Source organism: Opisthorchis viverrini (assembly GCF_000715545.1).
Source record: "Opisthorchis viverrini unplaced genomic scaffold opera_v5_309, whole genome shotgun sequence".
Classification (NCBI taxonomy): domain Eukaryota; kingdom Metazoa; phylum Platyhelminthes; class Trematoda; order Opisthorchiida; family Opisthorchiidae; genus Opisthorchis; species Opisthorchis viverrini.
The window spans coordinates 207,573-223,267 of record NW_008751967.1 but is presented as its reverse complement, the minus strand read 5'-3'; the positions used below and the strand labels follow the sequence as shown (position 1 = coordinate 223,267).

The 15,695-nt window shown below is 41.5% G+C and overlaps 2 protein-coding genes across 2 annotated transcripts in view; one reads left to right on the top strand and one right to left on the bottom strand.

Moving 5' to 3' along the window:
* Nucleotides 1-306: 306 nt before the first annotated feature.
* The window catches only part of T265_14974 (hypothetical protein), a gene marked incomplete at both ends in the record, with an annotated part of 23,030 nt that continues 7,641 nt past the window's right edge, over nt 307-15,695 (bottom strand). Inside the window, 4 exons of the mRNA XM_009176039.1 lie at nt 307-529; nt 3,999-4,333; nt 4,914-5,117; nt 14,299-14,487. Of these exons, the coding sequence (XP_009174303.1) occupies nt 307-529; nt 3,999-4,333; nt 4,914-5,117; nt 14,299-14,487 (951 nt within the window). The remainder of the gene's footprint in view (nt 530-3,998; nt 4,334-4,913; nt 5,118-14,298; nt 14,488-15,695) is intronic.
* The window catches only part of T265_09843 (hypothetical protein), a gene marked incomplete at both ends in the record, with an annotated part of 12,116 nt that continues 9,079 nt past the window's right edge, over nt 12,659-15,695 (top strand). Inside the window, one exon of the mRNA XM_009176038.1 lies at nt 12,659-12,815. Coding sequence (XP_009174302.1) covers nt 12,659-12,815 — 157 coding nt within the window. The remainder of the gene's footprint in view (nt 12,816-15,695) is intronic.

Here is a 15,695-nt window from a genome sequence, read left to right as displayed (position 1 = left end):
AGCTTTTACGGAATGGGAAAGTCAGGTACTTCGATATGGGATGACCAGTGGTTTGTGAACCAATACACCACAACATCACAATCCTCGTCTTATGAGGCTAAGGTTAATGCACGAGAACACTCTACCCTTCATGGCCACTACTTTTACCACTACCCATGACCTGAGATTTGGAGATGTTAAATCGTCATGCATTGCTAGATGAGCTACCAGCTCAAAATCTATTGTTGAAATTGAAATTATTAACCAGCTGATGGTAAACAGCAAAAGCGGAGCGTGCAAAAAATTATTTGGGGAAGTTACTTACCGGCTGTGTGTCACGATTACCTTCGTAGCCTCGTAGTTCTGCTGTTGCAGAGCATAGGTTACAAAATACAGTCCATCGTTGTCAGGAACAAAAGCTGCATTTGCTGTCAGAAGGCATTCTAACACCTGGGCATTGTTTGCTCTGGCTGCGTAATGCAAAGCCGTCAGCTGAGACAGGGAAAGAAGGACGAATTTGACAGATACAGAAATCAAGTTAATAGGGTGCCTGAGTCTTTATTTCTGACATGCTAGGTGTATCAATCACGTATGTGCGTATGTATCACGCGGTAACCGACAGCCAAACCTCATTATGGTCCGGAACCAGAGCTTATGAAGCGGTAGTGCAACCCAGAAACCCAGGTTATTGTATCTGAACTAGAAGAAAAACGACCCGAGTACTTCTGTAGATGTCTAATAGTGAGTTAATTCCAAAACCTGATTCTAGTTAATTGCACCCTTAATGGAGGATTTGCGCGCACATTAAAATGATTATTACATTTCCACACCTCAGTCTAACGTCACAGGCAATAAAATACTTGAATGGTCTTCGGATTTCCAAAGTGTTGTCTTTCTTAAGGAATAATATATTCATTTGCAAATTCTCATAGTTGAGATGTTCACCAGAACTGCTGGGACAGTAATTTTGTCATCATGTTTTTATAAGAGAAGCGAAATTTTAATAATGTGTTCCACAATGCGGTTCCATAAATTTAGCAGATCGTTTCTTGGGATCTTCTGACCGTCCAACTGGATAAAATATATGAATGGAGCAGTTATTCATTATTGATCATGCTTCTGATGATTGTTGGAATTTCTTCCATATTTCCAGATTCGCGTCAGCATGCTGCAGCGAAGTAAGCGTTGAAGTGGTTTCACCAACCAAAGCTCGTACCTTCTATAAACTTGAATGGGCCGGAAACATATGCTTCTCTCTAGCCAGGCCTGTGTCCGACCTTATTTCTGTAAACCTTATACTAAGTGTTTAACAGCGAAACACACTCATTTGCGAGCAAATTTGATTTTGCGAAAAACTCACCTGGAACCCAGCTGAATCTCTCGTTTGTGATGTTTCCACGCCACTGAATGTGCTGCGCAAGGCCGCCTCATGTTTTAGTCACTACGATATTCTAGATATCGCGATACATGTATATTCGTGATGCACTACTCATAAGGTTGTTGAGAATTCCTTGACAGCCCACGACCGGTTTCGCCCGGTTGTCTGGAGACATCACAAACGAGAGATTCAGCTGGTTTCCAGATGAGTATCTAAAAACCAAGTGAGTGGATTTCACTAATTTCGGGCAATTGTGTTTCAAGTGGGACATAAGTTTAACGGAAGCTCGGGGACTGCGCTTACCTGATGAGCCCCAAGAAGGGCGTAACCGGTCGTGGGCTGTCAAAGAATTTTTAGCAATCTTATGAGTAGTGCATTACGTGGATGTATTCCACTTACCTGCTCATATGTGTTACGTCTGCTTATAATATAAGTACAGTAAAATGGAATCGATTCTATATAATTCAGGAAGTGTTCCGATTAGTGTAACTAGTTCTAAATGTGTTGGTTTATGAAATGCTCCTCCATATTATTCACAGGCCTATATAGGCAAACATTTGCAGGAACTTCAACACTCAGCAGTTGACGACCGAAGAATGTAGACAATAAACGTGTATGCTTATTTTTCAGGCTGGGAAAAATTTCGCTTCGTCGGTGGAATTTCCGTTGGTTATACTTTAATGGAAATTAGATTATTAACATCAGTCCGATATTATTGTCGACTTAAATTCGCTGATCTAGACGAACGGTCTTTAGCCAAAGACAACCAAAATATTCCTTCGGTTTCGACCCGCCACCAGCAGCAATCTCACATTCTACAAGGTAGGTTTAGAAATATCATTTTTATTGAAACATTTCTGATAATTGCTCCATAACAGTGGGATTTGTGCTGGGTAATCTAGGTTTTGTTTCCAAATGACTTTGGATTATTTATTATCGCAATTTGTCCATGTATGGACGATAGGTTCATTCATTTTAGGCCTATGAGAAACTTTTTTCCTGGCCTTGTGCCGAATTTTGAGACAAGAACTATGACGATGCACCAGATAACATGTAATCTAAGCGTATTGTGTAACTGCCACCTTACTGTCTGTATATTGTGTCGGTTCAACTGCAGGAGTATTTTTGCTGGTAGTGGACTGAACAGCAACCTTGTCACCTAATCGATGATTCGTTAGAATGATATCCTGCGGTAGTCTTACAACAGTCTGGTCGGTATATGTTGCACTTTAGCTACGAGGCTACCGTTTCACCCACCATTTCAGAGAATTTCTATCGATAAGCCCCGGGCAAATTTGCCACCAGGTACTCTGAATCAAAACAAGTTAGTCGTCTTTGATCATCATGCTATCCAAATCATGCGTTATCAAAAAGTAGTCCGACAGGATTATGAAAATATTCCACATAGAGTTTACAACGTCTTCAGCATGCGTAACGTAGGACGAAATCGGCAGAACCATCCAAGTTTTCAGTTGAATCTCACCTATTTAGATCACTCGTTGCAACCTCAGGTTGCCGGTAATAATCCCAAAAACTGGTGTATTTCTAAATGGGATAAAAAGCAAAGTCGGTTTACCTACCCCGTGAAAGTTAATCTGGTCCAGAAGAGATGGGTTAGTTTGGAGTAGTATCCGACACGTTTTGATGCACCCCCCGATCGCTGCATAATGCAAAGGAGTGTTTCCCAAGTGACATCTGAAACCGATTAAGAGAAATGTAAATGTAAGTCCGTTTCATCCCATTTGGCAGTGAAGTTGGAATGGGGAGCCAATATATTTTTTCCGGTATCTTAGCACTTCAAAGATCGGACTACCTTTGTGTTTCATAGACCGAACAGATAAGCCTTTGAAGTTATACATATAGTCTTTCCTTCCCAGAAAGCTCATCTAGAAAGACCGCAAAGTCTTCCCTGCTGAGAGATGGACATTTCTGAGATAAAGAAAAACAGTAAAAAATGGGGGGTATTCTTCGCAAACTTTCATGGTGCTAATTCATTGGCATTTCAAATATCAAGCAGTGTGATCCAATTTCCTCGAATCAGTGTCAGTCCAAATAACTTGGCCGTTTTACGCTGAGACAAAGTAACAAAGTAGCAGTGTTTCCTGAGGTAGAAACAGCTCAGAAACTCAGGATTCTTGAGCAGAGCACATGTTTGGTTCTTTCATTCAGTTTTTGCTAGTACTCCTTGTTGTTTTTTTTAAACTCGAACCACACAAATTTAGCGTAAATGTGGACATAAAAATGAAGCATTTAAAAGATACTCAAGTGCAGAGGAATGAAGGTAGTCTTTCGTAATTTTTGTACATACTGTGCGTTTCAGTCAAACTTTGAACACTGATATTTTCATTGCAAAAATGACAGTGCTATTGCAAAGAACTACTGATTATTTAAGTCTTCTGCAAATTACTGCAATTTACCACAAGGGGCATCTAAAAATCACTGGTCTTTAGAGGCATCTTTCCAGCTCACAGAGAGCAATACCTGAAGGATCAAAGGTTAGTTCAAACGAATCTCTTTTTACTATGAAAATCAAGCCTTCATTACTTAAATAAATTGAGTTCGTCTAGGAAACACAGCCATCTGAAAAATGAAGTCGAGTGTTATGGGAACAACCCCTATTAGCCAGGAAGCAATGGCTTACTTGCGAAAAACGCATCCTTTTTCCAGGAAAAGCTTAACTACTTCAACATGTCCTTGTTCTACCGCCACATGTAGTGGCAGGCGACCAAGTGCGTCGGGTGAATTCATTGCACGCATCCCAAGAGATGTGTCCAATAACCTTTCACACGTATGTAGGCGACCAAAATGAGCCGCAGTATGGAGAGGGGTATCCCGATCGTTGTCACGTTCAAGAGCAGAAGCACCACGTAGAACAAAGGCTGAGGTCGCGCCGAGGTTTCCCATTTTGGTAGAATAGTGTAACGGTGTGCAACCGAATACGTCCTTTTCATTCACAAGCTGTTTAAAGAGAGTTTCCTGGAACAAACCAGACACGACAACATACTGATCAACTCATTTTGTACACATTTCTCCCATTTTTTGGTGCACTATGCACCTAAATGTACTGGAAAGAGCATGCCACAATCTCCTTCGAAGAACAACAAAGCATTTATGATAAGGTTGGTGAAAACTAGTTGACAGCCAACGACCAGTTTCACGTTTCTTTGGAAGTGTCTTTGAGATTTCGTCAATCTTATGTTCTACTTCGTCCAAATCGGACGTAATTTTCGACGCACAATCATTTGCAAACCAGCCGGTTTTTAACACGATACTCAACTGAATCCGGACTAAACCTCTCATTTTGTTACGTTATTCTACATAGAATGATTAAGGAACGGAAAGCGATAGACTAACTCCGTTTCATAGCAGGTGGAAACGTTCCAACCAGTGGTAACGGAATGTGCTTTCGCATGCTGTTGAGCCTCGGCAGATAAATGCAAAATTAATTTTCCGAAAAGCTGCTAGGTAAATCTTCACTTAAACGGTATTTCAAGTCAGTTGTGTGATTATTCATGATACACTGAATTGTGCAATAAAAACGACACTTGTCACTTACGTCATTTACTTCTGGTAGCACTGTCCTTACACCAGGACCACGAAAAAGCATGAGCAAATGTACCAAGTTGCGATTAGAGACATCGTGCGCGTTTGGATTGGCTCCAAGTCGAAGTAACTGAATGCACGCCCTAAAGGACCCCTTCATTGCGGCTAACAGTAGGGGCGTCCATCCGTTACCGTCCGTCAATTCCAGTGGCGATCCCTGTAGTTGAAACAAATCCCACTACGAGTTTTGTGCCCGTGTGTTTATGTGTGTGACAAAGAACACTGGAACTATTTACCATTAGTTGCATTTTTTCGAACACTAAATAATAAAAAAATATATCTTTTATATCTGGAGCCAGGTATACAATGAACAGCTGTGAGGCGACCAGTGATAGATTAGTTTTACAGTGTACTACTTACCTCCTCGGAAGCCTATCCAACACATCAAAATATCGGTAGCAGAATACTTGTCGTAGACACGTGCTTCTCTTCAGACACGAAAACCGACTATCCATGCATGCATTACGTGCGAATTTTGGCTTACTAAGCAGTTATCTCCTTCATACGGTAGTGCTTATAAGGTTGATACAACTCTTCGAACAATGACTACCGGCTACTTCTCTCTCGGGGCACAGTGATTGGGATCAGTGCCTACTTTAACACCCAATCGGACTCATGCAGATGTAAATAATCATTCCCAAGACTGGACACGCTTTAGTATTAGATGCAAGTTAATTTTTCTTTTAGAATATCACCAACCTGATAAGGGAAACCAAAAAAAATATTTTATTTGCGCAAGAACCAACATGTAGCTTTTGCGCACCGAAAATGTTATCATTAATGTCAGTTTAGTTTGCGCTTGACGCCACGAGGATGTCCATTTATTTGAACTTGTGGTTCTTTAGACTGTTTTGTCTAACTTATCTCAGTCTACGCGAAGAGATCTGAAATTTGGCCGGACTTTTCGAAGAAATGTGTGGTCATTCCACCAGAGTTATCGGGATGACTCACAGAATTAGCCAAGTGACATTATTCCTTCAGTACCTATAATGATATGGTTACGATGCAATTCACCTTAGGTGCACGAATCAAAATACGTGTATGTCATCGCGATAATCATGGGTAACCGTGTTAGCTTTCTGTAGTAGGCCCCCTTGTCATTGCTTTCAGAAAAGAAAGTGTCTGGCTCGCTATGAGGGCAAACTTATCTTCATCGAATGCTGTTGATATTTTTCCATTTTGGGGAGATCAAGGTGAAATACTGTGCACTAAATGCACTAGTTTAGTCATATTATCGGGAATTATAATGTGGGAAGCGCATGCCAAACCGTGAAGCGAAATTATTTAGGTTATTTGGTATTGTCCACATTTCATCAGGCTAAGATTCTAAAAGACCTTTCTCATCTGAGTATTCTGTATCAGTGGGTAGACCCCCTTGAAAAATTTCAACCGCATGGGCTTTGGATGCTGAAAGATACTTCAATGATTATGACGTTCACGTAGACAAAAAGAAGTGGAAGGAAAAGCTAGCCTTGCCTGACATCAGCATGTGAGAGTTTGCAATAGATCCCAATCCATCCACGGGAGTATGTGTGCGACGCTTTCGTACGTGCTCAACACAGTCGTCAGTAATGAAGACGAACTGGATACGAATTTTGAACATATTATAAGTTGGAGCAGAGCTGAAAGTGGGCTTGGTCGAAAAAAACTGGATTTAGACGGCTAAAACTATGGTTGTAGCGTAAATTTGTTCAAGTAACTAGATTATTTAAGATGGTAGTAAGAATCCGTTTGCTCGCCTGCTGCCGATTCATTCATATTACACCAACAGTTATATAACATTTATATAAAACCTACATAGGCTAGAATTGTTAAGGAAAAAGTTATCTCTAAGTTTCATGGAATATAAAGCGAACAAAGCGTGGCTGAGGCCTACTGATGGCGTAACTAGAGTGAGACACTTTAACTGATATATTCTCTGTACCTCTCTTAAATTCGCAAACCAAAAAATGTAGGCAACGAAAACCGGAAGGAACGAATTGCTATCACCTAGGTATTCTTGTGAAAGCGTCGAATGCCATCAGAAATAGTTGCTTATTCGTCTGTTCATCTGGAATATACTTGAGTTAGGCATAAGCGACCAGGTTATAGTGTTTGCACTATGATTCTTTCGCCTAGCAAGTTGATTGTAAAGCTTTCATCACCAATCGTTATGGCGTCATCAAAACGTCCTTGTAACGCGGGGCGTAGCTGTGCCTTGGCGGTTCTAAATTGAATGACAGTATTAGCGAAGTACACTTATTTGCAAACAAATTCGATTCTGCGAGAGACTCTCCTGGACCCAGCTGAAATGCCATCAGAAATAGTTGCTTATTCGTCTGTTCATCTGGAATATACTTGAGTTAGGCATAAGCGACCAGGTTATAGTGTTTGCACTATGATTCTTTCGCCTAGCAAGTTGATTGTAAAGCTTTCATCACCAATCGTTATGGCGTCATCAAAACGTCCTTGTAACGCGGGGCGTAGCTGTGCCTTGGCGGTTCTAAATTGAATGACAGTATTAGCGAAGTACACTTATTTGCAAACAAATTCGATTCTGCGAGAGACTCTCCTGGAACCCAGCTGAATCTCGCGTTTATGATGCTTCCAGGCAACTGAATGTGCTACACCAGACCGCCTCATGTTTCAGTCGCTACTATATCCGAGATATCGTGATACATATATATTCGTGATGCACTTTTCACAATTTTCAACAGCCTTATGAGTAGCGCATTACGAAAATGAATGGCGGTATGCTTATGTGCTGCTGGTAGATACTGACCTCTAATTATGGTTGGTTTTATGATTGGCGGTTCCGTTGGTTGGCCCGTTAGCTAATGTTCTGATTGACCGATGTCCAGGTTACCTTCAACCTCGACACTCATCCACTGGCCACTGGTGAAGTGACCCTCAGCCTTTCACACTGTGAAATTGGCTGGTGTGATTCCAGGAGGGTTCCTGTAGTTTCTTGCTTTTCACATTTATACTTCTGCAGTGCTGCAACGTGTTTCTACTGTCTCGGTCTGAGGTTGCATGTAACTGCATTTGCTGTTCAAGGGGTGGCTGATACTGTAGTTCAGTAGAATTCTAGTTCGAGTATGTTCGAATTCACAGCAAGAATATTACGCAAAAGGGAAATTGGTAGCCAATACACGCCGGTTGGCAAAAGAACAGTAATGTCTTTTTGGCTACTTCTTAGCGTGTGTGTTCTTCAGAGTGAAAGCTGAATGGAGAAAGACATGTCGGTTGCTCAGTGCTATGAGGTAGTTAAGGGGTCTTCCTTAAGGCGGTCACTAGATTTATTTCACTTATTCTGTTATAAATTACTCGTGCCAGCCACGATAATATGGGAGGGATGGAAGCCTACGGAGGTTTATCTTCTATTCCAGGAAATCAGGTCGCTTGTGTATACGGCGAGAAGCTAATTAGCGGAGAACTGAGACTTTGAACTTCAGTTCAATCATGTTTTGACAGTGTCAGTAACCGATGGTGGTGGCATAATTTATTCGCTTTAATAGTAAACCCTTTAATAACTTACCCAAACACTCTAGTGGAGCTCAAAACAAGAGATTTACCTTCAGCTGTTAAAAAACAAATGCCAACCCAGACGGATAACACGCATTTGCATACAAACGTTCTTTTCATGGGAAGCCCATTAAATCCCAGCTTCCTCCTCGTGCAGCATTACGAATAGCGCGTTTCATCAGTAAAAATCTAACCTATTGAAACATGTTTATTTACTTTGAGATGCTGGTTATGATTATTGCTTAAGTTGATTCATTTAAGTATGGATTGTCATTGTGGCGATTTCTATTTTCATTGTTTTCGCTTCTTCGGTCTAACTGGTCCTCCCTGACTTAGTATTGTAGTCTGCTCTTTTGGGTCTTAGTGACCGGTTGAAGCTTGAAGTGCATTGCTTCTTCGTGTACTTTGTGATTTGATTGCGCTAGTAGGACGGCTTCCTTTGTGGAATCGCTCTTTATCCGTCTTCAACTTATTGGCTTGACGCTATTCTCTTAGATTCTTGGCTTGCCTGCTTCTTCTATACACGTCCCCTTTGGTCTGTTGGGGACTTTACGTTTTGTAGTTGTAGTTTTTTCTGCCCTTAGTGGTCGTTAGGACACGTGGATTTCAGTGTGTTTGTAGATGACTTTCTCAGCGGAGTACCGCGATCCCATGAACTCTTTGTTCTTGCCTGGGAAAGATTTTTACTAGCTTTTTATTCCATAGTGAATTGGATATCATTACAAGCACTGTTTATTAAATGACTTGTTTGTCATATTATGCTCCCTTAGATGATGACAAAGGTACAGTCCATGTACTCGACCCATATTTTAAGATATATTCCCAGAAGAAAAATCGATTCCATTTCTTGCATTACGATTTCTATAATAAATCCAGACGTTGGTACTTCCATTTGTCCTTCTAAGTATTGTTCATAGTGTTTTCTTTGGATTCAAAACGTGTGACTAGACCTAAGCTGGGCAGTTCGTAGAGGTCTTCCCTTATCCATTGATACATTTTGTACACCGTGCGTGCCAATTATTTTGGGTACAGTGGTTTAGTGGTCTACCACTGTGAACGGCGAGCTTGCACCATACGAAACCATTATTGCTTCCTCATCAACATTTATGCAACTCAGTTTTTTCAAGAAAAGGTTTGCATTGTTGACTGAGTACTGCAGCCCAATGATGAGGCATTTAGACCTCCTCCGCGGTTCTTCTGACAAACTACACGTTGGAGTCTTCGGAAGTGATAAGACTGGTCGTAGATATGCTGCCTCTTTATTTACTGTCAGCAGTCCTTAAAGAAAGAGGATGGATGAGTCCTGAACCTTCATTTCCCAGCACTCTTCTTTTGTGATCCTTTGAGGAACTTCATTTCTTCAGATTCTTATTGATTTTGTTATCCAGTTTTCTGCTCTAGTCATTCTCGATATGGCGGTATGTGGTCATTTCGTTTAGTAAAGCTTCCAATTTAATAAGGTAACCCGGCTTGTCCGCGATGACCGTCAGTCTTCCATTATCAGAATGACAATAGTCTCATCCTCGTTTAGCTTGTTTATTGCCGCATTTTCTTTGTTAACTAACCAATGGCTAGAACTTTGGTTTGGTGGAGATGCTGTTAAGGATCCTCATCAAGTTGAATGTAGTACACTGCTGCTCCCAGACTATCTAGGTACTTCAGAGCCGTAGTTTATCTCCAAAGCATAAATTGGGGCCTAGGAATCTGTGGTTCTGTGAACAGTTCGCTGGACAGGGTCTTGATTTCACTCAAGTGCGCAATAAGGATGTCTTCTGGGCTGCAATCTCACGGTCTTTAGACAAGTCCAGAAAATGTGTCAGCAATTCAGTCTCGTTTTTACAAGCATGAGAACTTATTTTGAAACCCACTTAATTTATTCACGGCCCTTTTTCCCCCCTAACTGGACCACAATAAAGACGCTTTAATGAGGATGATTTGTGGGTATGTTTTCGAAGACCATCCGTGCGCCTAGAATGCACTTTCTAGCTTAAAAGTTCTTCTAGGTGTCAGAAATCTGGGGTTCTACCAGTGATGTATATGCGCTTCACCTAGCTTTTTCCCGCTGATACATCCGGTAGTTACTGTGTCGTTTGATTAGGTTTCTATCAGTCTTGTATTTTAAGTATAATGAGAAATCACCTTTGGTACCTTCGCCCCGTAATAGTGGTCGGGTTTCCGTCAACAGTAGAAGTAAACACACTCAGTTGTCTTGCACCTTGTCCAGTAAATAGCAGAAAAATGTGACCAATGACCTCGAAGAAAATTTTTAGACAAATCTATGTCACTTCTAACTTACTAGAATGGTATTATTGTCTTACGGCACAGTACGATAGGACGGAGACGGATATACTTGGTTGGTGGTGATCAGTGATCGTTGTAGCATGGAACAGAATTATTTCGACCTATTCAAATTTTGAAATGAATTCAACAGTATAGACTGTCATACACGAAATCCAAGTGGGTAACCTCCACGACCAATCAAATGATCATCATCTCGCTCCCTTCAAAAAATCCAAGTTATTTTTCGATAGTACTCGTAACATGGGCAATGATTACTTTTCCACCATGGCAAAAGGACCTCTGTATTCTTTGAAGCACGTTGAGAACGCTGTATCTCCTGTACTGCGAATAATTTTGGAACCGGACATTATTATCATACTTATGGTTGCGTCGATATGAGAGCGGGAAGACGGCAAATCATTCACATAAAAAGCCAACTAGAAAAACCGGATGTATTTCGAACTAATAGAGTCCGAATACATACAATCTAACCTAAGATTACTCATGAGGTTGACGGAAACTTTTCGTTTCAGTGGGACTAATCCGGAAGGCGCAGCCCTCAGGTTTCAGTTAATCTTATTCTGTACACCAGGTTGCACTGGCACGAAGTCTTGCACATATTTGCAAAGTCCGTTGAAATCAACTGCAGACTTTACAGTCCACGTTTACATGACAAAACTTAAGGAGAAAAACGGCAATATTGGGCTGTCAAAAAATTTTAATCGCTCCTAATGAAACATCAAGTGTCTTTAACGCAACACATTTGACTAAAGAAAATAGCACCGGGTGGGGGTTAATCTGGGATTATCTGAGTCTCCCGGTAATATATATTTAATTTGCGACCGATGCAGCGCTCCGAACATACAGTTACATCACACTCATCAAACAACAGGATTTACATATTGGTGTCTTGCATAAAAATAAAAAATCCTGGCTGTCTTACTAGATTGTTAATCCATACTGCAGGCGATATGAATAATCAAGTAGGTTTTCTTAGCTCCCTGGAATCACATTTGGGCGGTCGATTAGGAGTCGATGATCGCCGCACAGACAACGGATATTGATTCCAGGTATGTGCTGACCATGAAGTGTTTCTAGCAAGTACGAACTTTCAACATAAACGTTCGCATCGCATAACCTGGCGGCCATCAACTGCAAATCAACCGTGGACCCAGTTGGACCACGTCGCCATCGACCACCGGTGGAGAGCCACAAATCAAGACTGCCGATCCTTCTGGAGCACACCACTTGATTCCAATCACGCCAGGGTGCGCGCACGCCTGAGAGTTCGCTTTCCTTCAAGCCCTCGCAAATTAGCAAGGAACATGCCAATCCGCTTGCTTCGAAGAACGACGGTAGCACAACAGTACCGATCTGAGCAAGCCCAACAACTCTCCACAGTCAACCAATTCTATGGTGGCAGTGAGCATGAGAATAAAGCATGGCGAAACGTGAAAGGAGCCATTTTAGCGGCGTTCAGCGCTGTCCTCCGACCTGTTCGATTCGACCGCAAGATCACTGGATGTCGACGAGATTGCCATCCATGATCGATGCCAGGAAAGCCATACCAACAGGCAACGAGCACGACGTCGCACGCAACTCCCTCAAACGCCAAATATTAAAGAGTCCTAGTAAAGACCGAGAGATTTGGTGGACATCAAAAGCTCGGGAAACAGCCGTGCCTTATATCAGCAGATACGATCGACTGGCCCTAGGAAAGCAACGGTCAGTGAAACGATAAGTGAAAAAGATGGCTCATTAATATACTCGCAAGAACGTCGACCGTAAAGATGAGCCCAACATTTTGAAGAACAGTTTAGCTGTCAGCTGCAACAGCTTGTAGAGATAGTGCATACAGGCAAATCGAATGTAAACATTGATCGCCCTTCAGAAGAAATAAACTACGAACTATCCATGCTACAATGTGAGAAGGCAGAAGGACAGGATGGTTTGAATCCAGCCCTCTTCAAAGAAGGCGGAAAATCCCTGGTGATCCAGGATGCTATATGGGACGAAGAGAATGTGCCGGAAGAATGCGGCATGTCGACGGTTATTCCTATCTTCAAAAAGGGTACGCGAACGCTGTGTGAAAACCACCGTGGCATCAGCCTATTAGCTGTGGCATCGAAGGTGCTTTTTGGTCTTACCCTTCGAAGGTTGACCAAACACAGAGAGAGACCGATCCATGAAAACCAAGATCGGTTCCGATCTGCATGAAGATGTAATAATCACATCCTTGTCTTGAAATCTGCCTTCGATTCTGTATATCTTCGGGCACTACGGCAGTTCCTGTGCGTTCTTTTAGTTTTCTATTCAAGAATAGGATGGATGTGGATGGCTTCCAAATTATACATGGTTTGCTTGCGCCGATGCAGGTCGTGTGTCTTATGTGAGTCATGATTAAGTTTTCGAAGATCCAGGATACAGTTTTCAATCAACGTTTCGAATATCCGAGAGAGGTGCTCAGCAGCAGCCCCACAACGGAAGCTGATGTTGCGGTGAAAAGGGATTATCTAGAGAGATCATAGTAAACATACCGACAAGATACCTTTATTTGGTTCGTGGAACTGTGCGCGTTCATGCTAATTCAAGGCAACCTATAGTTTTGGATGCTGATTTTTAGGACGTCGGGTCTGAAGCCAGTCAAGGAGGTTTGCGTGACAGGTGCTAGACTGTCGGCCGTTGTGTCCTCCATTGATGGGTGAGCGCTAGCTAAATATGAGACAAACTGGCACCATTCATCTTATCAACATTAAATATAGGTTCATGTGAGTCGCCCGTTAAAACCAAATTGATGTGCAAATGTGTCTGTCGAAAAATGCGGTTGTCTTTTACAGCAACGATTTCTTATTTGAAAACGTGGTATAGGCGGTTATCAGGAGGTTGCTGTAAATTGTCATATCATAGAACTGTAATATCTTAACGGACTTGAAAAAATGAATAAAACCGTGTGAATTGTGATACTTCCTAGTGATGATTCCAGTCTACCGGCTTTGTCACATCATACAGCTACTTTACTGTTAGAGTAGATGTAATCAGTTTTGTTCATTTGTACGCTTTCTGAATTACTCCTGAAAATCTTCGTCAGTGTGACGGACTATGACTCCCAATCAGTGAACGAGAAAGAAGATATAATGGGAGCGCTGGTTGGGTCAACCAATGTTGCCAATCAATGCCGAGGGGGAAACCGTATATTAAGATCCGCCGCAGATTCATTTTTGCCTAATATGTTGTAAGGTGAGCAACAGATGTAAATAATAAGGTATAACCTGGCTATCTACAGATTAAAAGACGGCTCATTTGACAATTTTCCCGCTGGAATTCGGTTTTCTTCGCTTACTTCTGAGTGGATACCTGAATGTAAACATTCCTGACCTTCTCCGAATTTAAAACGCCGAGGAAGTGGTCATTTTGTCGGTAGAAACTTGCTACCTAAATGTAAGTAGCAGAACACTTTGAGAGAACTAGATGCCGTCTATAATAAAATTTAATGAGCTCCAATTACCTACGCGTAAGTGCATGCTAACTAACAGACTTTCACAAATGCCGCCTACCTTTTCGACAAGGTAATGTACCAACTGTTCGTGATTGTATACAGCAGCCAAATGAAGCGGAGTGTATCCATTTTTGTTTGGCATCCTCAGAGCAGCTTCCTTTTCTTCTGGCCTGGCATTTAACATCAGATCCACACATTCCAGATCGTCTTTGATGCAAGCGTAGTGTACCGGCGTCGACTCATCGTTCTGTGTTGCCAAAATCCATGCTTGTTTTTTAAGGCATATCTGTGGAGATCAAAAGCAACCCGTGTGACACCGTAGGATTTAGTAGGTACAAAATGCCTTACTACGTACTGCAGGCAAATAAAGAAGATTTGGCTGTGGCATGAAAGTTAACGTTGTCCTGCAGACATCCAGTTTTAATGATTTTTATTCACCGACACAGAGCAAAACTCCAGACATTTGTGGAGCTTTTTGTTGCATGCATACTCATTACTTTAAATAGATCTCAGTAATTCGGATGATATTGGTGGATGTATTGTTGCACTAAACCTTTGGATGTTACTGAGGGGCTTTGTGGATAAGAAGTTTTTGCGCTGTAGCCGCCCAATTACTTTTGAGGATAGAAAATAGTTCACCGGTATCCAAAACATCCCTAAAAAACGTCTCGAAACAACAACGGGTTTTTCTTCTTATTTGTTGAATTACAGTGGCTAAACTAAGGAGCTTAACAGTATTAGTGAGCACAACGTGCAGCATTTCACGCATTTCCAGTCCGCCAATGGTCCTGACACGTATTCACTAGTTAACAGAACTGGTTCTCCTTTTCACTCTGCTGGGTGGCAGTCTGTTGCCCAAATGAAATGTTTAGTGATTTGCTATAAAGCACAAATAGACTGGCGCACTTCATAAGTAGTAAATTGTTGTAAATTGCTATCGACAGCCTAGACATCCCTAAACAGGACCAGATGGTTTGGCACAGATTTAGTCCTAATTTACCGTGCTGGCAATAAGGTGGGTAGGCACCAATAGAAAGGCGTAATTGACCTATCTGACGAAGTCACGCGATCAATCACACTATGAAATGACACTCAAAAAGTGCCTTTATGGGATGTCTTTAACTAAAGTTTTAGGGTGGGCGAACAGTAAAGTACTCACTTTCAAAGTCTTATCAGAGATACGTTAACAGTAGAGTGTGGATAAGAAATTTCCATTCACAAATATGTAATGTCAAGTTATTGGTTATTTTTGGGTTGAATGGGGAACAACTATACGTTAGACACATTTACAGCTACTAATCTGATTCATAACGCCATGAAGTCAACGATTTAGTGTTATCCTTAAATTTGTTGATTGGTATGTTTGTTAGCTCACCGTCACTTCTTTTCCTGACCTTCAGGTTTTTCAAGCCGAATCTTCCTGTGTGTTTTCTAGGTCTTATTCTATATATATAT